The 9,039-nt window shown below is 38.5% G+C and overlaps 1 protein-coding gene across 1 annotated transcript in view; it reads left to right on the forward strand.

Annotated features, from left to right (window-relative positions):
* TIMMDC1 (translocase of inner mitochondrial membrane domain containing 1) overlaps positions 1-4,814 on the forward strand; it is a 45,400-nt gene extending 40,586 nt beyond the window's left edge. The window contains exons 6-7 of the mRNA XM_037836059.1: positions 1,717-1,827; positions 4,071-4,814. Coding sequence (XP_037691987.1) covers positions 1,717-1,827; positions 4,071-4,221 — 262 coding nt within the window. The 3' untranslated portion in view covers positions 4,222-4,814. The remainder of the gene's footprint in view (positions 1-1,716; positions 1,828-4,070) is intronic.
* Positions 4,815-9,039: the final 4,225 nt, after the last annotated feature.

The raw sequence follows: 9,039 nt of genomic DNA on the forward strand, positions 1-9,039 counted from the left end.
TTCCATAAGATCGTCTATTTTTTTATTTACTTTTGCAAATTCTTCTTTATGCTCTTCTAGGGTCTTCTTCATGTCCTTTATATCCTGTTCCATGATCCTGTTGTTTGTGAGTACTTCTTTGATTAATTGCTCCAAGTACTGTGTCTCCTCTGATTTTTTGATTTGGGTGTTTGGGTTTGGGTCATTTGTATCTTCTGATTTCTTCATAGGCTTTAAAATTTTCTGGTTTTGCCTCTTGGCATCTGCTTATCTTGATAAGGTTGTTTTAGGATATGCAGGCTTATTTGAACAAGTATCTATAATTTGTTAGAGCTACAGCTTGGTGGAGTACACTTGCCCTGACTTACCACTGGATGGTGCCCCCGATTTACCCTCAAGCCAGTTCTCCCCAACTTCATCTGTGTGGCGATTGGGGGGCCGAATCTTGTGGTGGTCCAATCAGTGCACCAAATTTCCGTTTGTAGTTGGTGCAGCCAGCCCTGAAGGTGGGGGGTGTGCCCTTTGCTGTTAGGAAGGGAAGGTGGCTTTAAGACTCAAATCTCCCCAGCCATTCCTGGAGACTTTAAGGTGTTGCACAAGTCCAACCCTTTGTCTCAGACTCCCCACAGTCTTTCTTTGCTGTGGGCCCACAAGTCCCTGGGATTGGTATAGAGCTCTGGGACTTACGTGCAGGACCCTTCCTCCAAGCCATACCCTCCATGGGCCTCCATGAAGGAAGACTGTGCAGTATCACAGGTGAGTGGAATCCGCAAGGGAAGCTCTTGGCTGTAGCACTGCGCAGGGGCGTTCTCAGCCCACTGAAAAGACGTCTGTACGGGGCGTGGTAATTTCCCACTTCTGCAGGCCTCTGTTTTCCTGGCTCTAGCACAGTTGGCTGCAGGTGTGTGAAAGGCTATCATCCATGACAGCTACTGAGGCAGGTGCCTGGCGTGTGGAAGGCACTCGCCACCATGCTCTACTGCGCAGCTCTCACTGCCAGATCCACAGCTGCTTTTGGGTTTTTTTAACTAATCTGTCTCCAAATGCTGACCCCTGGCTTCTCCCCACCTCAGCGTGGCTGCTGTTTCCCCAGCAGCCTCACTCACTCATTTCTGAATGCAGACTCTTGGTTTCACCAACTGCACAGGATGTAGCAGACCTTGTCTAGCTGGTACAATGCTGGAACTGGTATTCTGGGCACTTTCTGTCTTTTATCTAATGTTTTTCATGGAGAAGTATTTTGCTCTGTCTCTCCTAATCTGCCATCTTGAATGCATAGCTTCCTCTGCCCTTTTTTCCCAGAATGTTCCTCAATTTTTTTTGGTTGTTCCCTCGTGATTGAAATTAGGGTAAATATTTTTGGCACGAATATAACATGGATGAGGTTGTGTCCTCAATATGTCACTTAGGAAGCATATTATGTCACCCATCATAAGCAGTGTTACTTTTGATCACTTAGTGTATTCATTTTCTAATGCTGTGTAACAAAGTACCACAAACTTAACAGCTTCAGCAACACTTAATTTGTTATCTCATAGTTCTGTAGGTCAGAAGTTTAGGCATGCTCATTGGGTTCTCTGCTCAAAGAGTCACAGGGAAAAATCAAGCTTTAGCCAGGCTGGTCTCTTACCTGGAGACTCTGGGGAAGAATTTGCTTCTAATCTCATTAAAGTTGACTGAGTTGCTTGGTCTGATGGCTCTTTTTTTTTTCCTAAGCTGCCCTGTTCTTTCTTCCAGCACTCCTATAGGATGCCTAATGATGGCACTTCAGAAGTATTGTGGTGAAACCATTCAAGAGAGGAAACAGAAGGATAAAAAGGCACTCCATGAGCTGAAACTGGAAGAGTGGTAAGGAGCATGTTATGACTAGGGAATCTGGCTGTCCTAGCTGCTGGCCTTATGTGGTGATGTTCTGTTAACCACAGTACTGCAAACAGCCACTTAACTCAAAGTTTATTTTTACTGAGTCTTTCAACTTGTACCGTATATGGTCTTTTAGTTTTTCAATTAAACAGAATAGAAAAATGAAGGACACTAATTTTATCTTTAATCTGATAACAATCTTTTCTTAGAGTTTTTAAAAAAGTTAAAATATAATCACGTTTGGTTGCATATCTCTGTGTTCTTGACTGCATAGGAAATTACCTGAAGGAAATGAATGCAAAGCAAGGAGTGAGCTTTACTTGGCTTTTAAAAAGTGATATCTCCTTCTTATGCATACATTTATGAACAAAACAGAAGCATGTTAGGTCTCCACATTCAAAGGTTCTAATCGTTGCACTGGATGCAGAGGAATTAGACTGAGGGGCTGTTGCTGGGCTGGATGCCACTGATGAGCTCGAAAACTTTGACCTGTACCATCTAGTCATTCTCTGGGGTACACTAATCTCCATTTTCTGGAGTAAAGTAACCAAACTGAGGGCAAACTATAGTGCAGTGTCTATGTAAGATCAACATAGCAGGCTGCCATCCAGCGCTCCTGAGTACAAGTGATCCTCATGGTTCAGCTTCCTGAATACCTAAGCTTATATTTGCTGCTGCTGCAGCTGCTTTAGTATTTGAATAGATGAGCAGTCAAATTCCAGTGTTTTTATTTAAAACCTCCATTTGTGCTAAACACAAATGCATGCAGAGAAATCCTTAATATCTAGTTCTGTTGTTTGAAGGCTTAGGCACTATAAAAGAAAGCCTGATTTTTGATCCAGTGAAGCCTTGAAAACTGAGGCTTCACTACTAATTAGTTTAAGGCCTTAGATATTTTCTTTAACTTCAAACCCTCACTTTTCTCAGCTGCTCTAAAGGTAGAATCATACCACAATGCTCAGTGTATACTTGCTTTGTTCCTTCCTCTTCTCCATGGTCAGAGGGTGGGTGGGATATGTGATTTTCTAGATTCTTGGATGAAGCACTTAAAATTCTGAATGCCTGCATAAAATTTGGTAATATGGAGAATTAAAAGCATGAAAGCTTTAGCTTTTTCCTGGTTATCCAGGTGTCATAAGAGAGTTCTTTTTAAGAAAGAAAGATTTGAGAAAACATTTGAAAAGGTAAAGAAAATATATTGGCTCTTTGAATCTGAAATAGTTAGGGAAGAATTAACATTTAGAAAAATATGAACAAATAATAACTGTATTCCAGTTTTTTAAAATGGAAATTAGAAAAAAAAGCAAAGAAATTGGTCAGTGATTTAGAGATATAAAACTTTGAGAATAGGTAAAACAACTTGGATTACAGTAATAAAATAGTACTTTGGAAAAAGGAAATAGTGTCAAATATGTACAGCATATATATATTTATATATAGTATTTCTGAGGAGCGTTAATTCAGTAAATGGTTTAGTACTTTCTAGGTGTCTTTTGTTTTGCTTGAAAATAATTAGAGAAATCAAACAAAATAAGAGCCTAAAAGATTACCCTAGTAAGCAGAAAAATACAGAGAATTGACCATAGAGATATGGAAGAAGAAATGGTTACATCTGGATGAGAAGCATTGAGAAGAAAATCATAGGTGATCTTGATAGTCAAAGAAAGACACTAATACTTGAAATAGAAAACTGATCTAATACGTAGAAATGAGATTTTAAATCTTCATAAATATACATATATATTGCTGTCCTATCTGACATTTCCCTACCTAGATTACCAATTTTATAAAGCCTTTTTCCAGTTCCTACAAGGTCTGGCAACAGAAAGTTTGAGTGGCAATGTGCTCACATTCCCCCCTGCCTGAAGGCAGGAGGAAATCCAGGCAGTGAGGCTCATGCCTCAGTGCAGGGCCCTTTCGCTCCCTTGTGTCACCCCTGTGAGAACTCTAGGACCCAGCGTCCTGGAATAACTCATGGATCAGAGCTGCTGCCATGACAGTGTCTATTTTTGTAATGTGGGAATCATTTTTGGCTTGTGTGTGGAACGGGTTGGGAAAGAAGGGAAAGTTGTATTTGAAGTTCAAGTAGCAGTGTTTACTCATAAGTTGTCATGCTAAAGCAGGGAGAATAACTATGTACTAACTTTAAAAAAAAAAAATCTCTGTAACAACTAAAGAAATGAAGCAGTACTTTATTTGATTTATCCTTTTCATTCTTTGATTAACAGGAAGACCAGACTACAAATTACTGAGCTCCTCTCTGAGGAGATTGAAAGTAGCTTACAGAAAAATCAATCCACGGATGATGCTAAGAAAATTGAAGCACTGCTAAACCTTCCTAGAAACCCTTCATCAACAGCTAAACAAGACAAGGACTGAAATGTTCTGGACTTAAAACACATTGGGGAGTTGAAGGGAGCTGTGTTGCCATGCCCATTGACGAGCAACATCTGGCCGCTGTTTGGTCAGCCTGCCGGCTTGTAATGACAGTGACTTGCTCTTATCTTTTTTTACCAAGAATTGGGCTATTATACCCTCACTAAAGTGATAAGTAAACATTATCTTTAAATTTAAATACATATTTATAGCTATGTCTGTTGATCAATCGATATTTAAATATATTTGGCATATATAATATATATTTCACACACACACGTTTCTTTTCCCTCAATTTTACAACAGAAAAATAAAACATCTCATAAGAGGTCAAAGTTGAATTCTACAGATCATATATTCATGTATCCCTTTAAAAGAATACTGTGGGAGTCACCCAGGAGGAGGAGAAAGAACCAGGCAAGGCAGAAGTCCTGTGAAGCCCTTGTGCCTTTGAGTCCTAGAAACAGCAGGGGCCTAAATGTATAGTAGTGTTTGTTTTTTAAAATGAAAATCAAAGATGATTCCTGTGCCATTTGAAACAAAAAACACATTTATCCAAAATGGAACAGATGAGCATTATTAAAGAAACAGTCTGACTTTACTTCCTCTCAGTTAATTTCCCATTAGTATTGCCAACAAAGTATCTACCCTGTGGTATGCAGTAGTTGCTCAGAATAGATACACAGTCCCTACACTCCAGGGACTTGCTGCATAGGAAGGAAGCTACCCTACAGATTATAACTTTTACTAAATGAAAAGAAAAAATTACCGAATTAAAATAAGTATATTGAGGGGGAAAAATTGCTAGTATTTTATTTTGGTATGCAACCCCTTTGTTCCTACTCTGAGAATACCGCTGTGCCACTGGAGCAAGGTTTGTGAAGCAGTGCATTATAGTGGCTAAAAGCATGGGCTCCGGAGTCAGACTGCTCACTTTGATTCCCAGCCTTGTGGCTTAGCAGTCCTGTGACCTCTAGCAAAGTCATTTCAAGTCTGTTTTCTCACTTGATAAATGAAATTGTTTCTACCTCAGAGTGGGTATAAAGTGAAATGATGCATGTAGTGCATTTAGCACAATGGCCTGGCACAGAGTGAAACAGTAAAGAAATACTAGCAGTTATAAGGATTTTAGAACCTCTGCACTTGGTATATCTTCACCATGATTTGCATGTTATTACTACACTGCATAAGGCATGTTTTTCTCAATTCCATTCATAAATGTAAATTTATCAAGAAAAAAGTCAATCTGTTGTTTCATTCACACCCACATAAAAATTTAATTCTTCAACTAGAAATTTTTAAATTAGATGGTTGCTTTTCAAAATGTTTTTATTCATATCACAAAAATATTTATCAGAATAATAAAATTACAATACAACTCCTTGAAAAACTGTATTAACACTTCAATGTAATAAGCAATTATTTAGTATGAGAATCCTAAAAATTAAGGTATCAATAAGCTACCCTTAGGTTTGTCCTGTTTTACGGCTAATTCTTTCTTTCTTTCTTTTTTTTTTTTTAATTGTGATTGTTCACATACCATACAATTATCCAAAGATCCAAAGTGTACAATCGATTGCCCCCGGTACTATCATACAGCTGTGCATCCATCACCACAATTAATTTTTGTTCAATTTTTAGAACATTTTCATTACTCCAGAAAAGAAATAAAGACAAAGAAGAAAAAAAAAAAGGAAAAGGAAACTCAAATCCTCCCATATCCTTAACCATCACCTCCCCTCCGTTGTTGACTCGTAGTATTGGTATAGTACATTTGTTACTGTTTATGAAAGAATGTTGAATTACTACTAACTGTAGTATATAGTTTGCAATAGGTATATATATTTTTTCCCCATATGCCCCTCTGTTATTAACTTCTAGTTGTAGTGTCATACATTTGTTCTGGTTCTTGAAAGAGATTTCTAATATTTGTACAGTTAATCTCGGACATTGCCCACCACAAGGTTTACTGTTTTGACATTGCCCACCACAAGGTTTACTGTTTTATGCATTCCCATCTTTTAACCTCCAACTTTCTTTCTGGCAACACACATGACTCTGAGCGTCTCCTTTCCGCCAGTCATGCACCATTCAGCACTGTTAGTTATTCTCACAATGTGCTACCATCACCTCTGTTCATTTCCAAACATTTAAGTTCATCCTGGTTGAACATTCTGCTCATACTAAGCAGCTCCTCCCCATTCTTTAGCCTTATTCTATATCTTGGTAACTTATATTTCATGCCTTTGTGTTTACATATTATAATTAGTTCCTATCAGTGAGACCCTGCAATATTTGTCCTTATGTGTCTGGCTTATTTCACTCAGTATATTGTCCTCAAGTTTTCGTCATCAACTCATTTTTTTTTTTTAAGATGGTTTTGTTCACACACCACACATTCCATCCTAAGTAAATAATCGGTGGTTCCCTGTACAGTCACATATTTATGTGTTCACCATCCTCACCACTATAAGGACATCTACATTTCTTCTGCAAAGCAGGAGGAAGAGTCAAAGAAGGTAGAGAGACAAATGAAAAAGAAAAAAGAAACAGAAAAAAACAAAACAAAACATGACAGCTAGGAAGCAGCAAAAGGAAAGATAGTCTTAGATCAAAGTAGAAGAAAGAGTCAGACATCACCACCAATGCCAAGAGTCTCACACCCCTCCCCTATGTCCCCCTCTTATCTGCATTTAGCTTGGTATATTGCCTTTGCTACATTTAAGGAAGCATAATACAATGATTCTGTTAATTAAATGATTCTGTTAATTATAGTCTCTAGTTGACATTGATTGTATTTTTCCCCACAAGACCTCCCTATTTTTAACACCTTGCAAGGTTGACGTTTGTTCTCCCTCGTGAAAAAACATATTTATACATTTTATCATAATAGTTGAACACTCTTGGTTTCACTGAGTTATATAGTCCCAGTCTTTACTTTCCTCTTTTCTTCTGGTGTCCCACATGCTCCTAAGCTTCCTCTTTCAACCACACCCATAGTTATCTTTGTTCAGTGTACTTACATTGCTGTGCTACCATCACCCAAAATTGTGTTCCAAATCTCTCACTCTTGTCTTTTCCTATCAGTCTGTAGTGCTCCCTTTAGTATTTCCTGTAGGGCAGGTATCTTGTTCACAAACTCTCTCGTCTGTTTGTCAGAGAATATTTTGAACTCTCCCTCATATTTGAAGGACACTTTTGCCGGATATAGGATTCTTGGTTGGCGGTTTTCCTCTTTCAGTACCTTACATCACACCACTTCCTTCCTCCCTCCATGGTTTCTGCTGAGAGAGCTGCACATAGTCTTATTAAGCTTCTCTTGTATATGATGGATGGCTTTTCTCTTGCTGCTTTCAGGATTCTCTCTCTCTTTTTTTTTTTTTATGTTTTCTTTATTTTTTTTTAATCATTTTTTTAACAGTAAAAATGTTTATTGTTTATTTTCTGATTACAACACAAATATATGCTCTTTGAGTAAAATTTGGAAAACATATAAAAGTTTCAATGAGGAAAAGTAAAAATTACATATAACCCAACTTTTTAAAGGAACCAAATTTCTTATTATATTTCACTGAGTTTTTTTTATCTTCATTTTATTGAGATATATTCACATACCACGCAGTCATACAAAACAAATCGTACTTTCGATTGTTTACAGTACCATTACATAGTTGTACATTCATCACCAAAATCAATCCCTGACACCTTCATTAGCACACACACAAAAATAACAAGAATAATAATTAGAGTGAAAAAGAGCAATTGAAGTAAAAAAGAACACTGGGTACCTTTGTTTGTTTCCTTCCCCTATTTTTCTACTCATCCATCCATAAACTAGACAAAGTGGTGTGTGGTCCTTATGGCTTTCCCAATCCCATTGTCACCCCTCATAAGCTACATTTTTATAAAACTGTCTTCGAGATTCATGGGTTCTGGGTTGTAGTTTGATAGTTTCAGGTATCCACCACCAGCTACCCCAATTCTTTGGAACCTAAAAAGGGTTGTCTAAAGTGTGCATAAGAGTGCCCACCAGAGTGACCTCTCGGCTCCTTTTGGAATCTCTCTGCCACTGAAGCTTATTTCATTTCCTTTCACATCCCCCTTTTGGTCAAGAAGATGTTCTCCGTCCCATGATGCCGGGTCTACATTCCTCCCCGGGAGTCATATTCCACGTTGCCAGGGAGATTCACTCCCCTGGGTGTCTGATCCCACGTAGGGGGGAGGGCAGTGATTTCACCTTTCAAGTTGGCTTAGCCAGAGAGAGAGGGCCACATCTGAGCAACAAAGAGGCATTTGGGAGGAGGCTCTTAGGCACAACCATAGGGAGGCCTCACCTCTCCTTTGCAGCAACCGTCTTCCCAAGGGTAAAACCTATGGTAGAGGGCTCAACCCATCAAACCACCAGTCCCCTATGTCTGTGGTCATGTTAGCAACCATCGAGGTGGGGTAGGCGAATACCCCTGCATTCTCCACAGGCTCCTCAAGGGGGCACTACATCTTTTTTTTTTTCCTTGTTTTTCTTTTTTTTTTTTTTAACTTTCCCTTCTTTTTTAAATCAACTGTATGAAAAAAAAGTTAAAAAGAAAACAAACATACAATAAAAGAGCATTTCAAAGAGACCATAACAAGGGAGTAAGAAAAAGACAACTAACCTAAGATAACTGCTTAACTTCCAACATGTTCCTACTTTACCCCAAGAAAGTTACCTAATATAGCAACATTTCTGTGAACTTGTTCCTACTATGTCCATCAGAAATTAACAGACCATAGTCATTCCTGGGCATCCCCAGAACGTTAAATAGCTTATCTGTTCTTCTTGGA

Source organism: Choloepus didactylus, chromosome 1, assembly GCF_015220235.1.
Source record: "Choloepus didactylus isolate mChoDid1 chromosome 1, mChoDid1.pri, whole genome shotgun sequence".
NCBI lineage: Eukaryota > Metazoa > Chordata > Mammalia > Pilosa > Megalonychidae > Choloepus > Choloepus didactylus.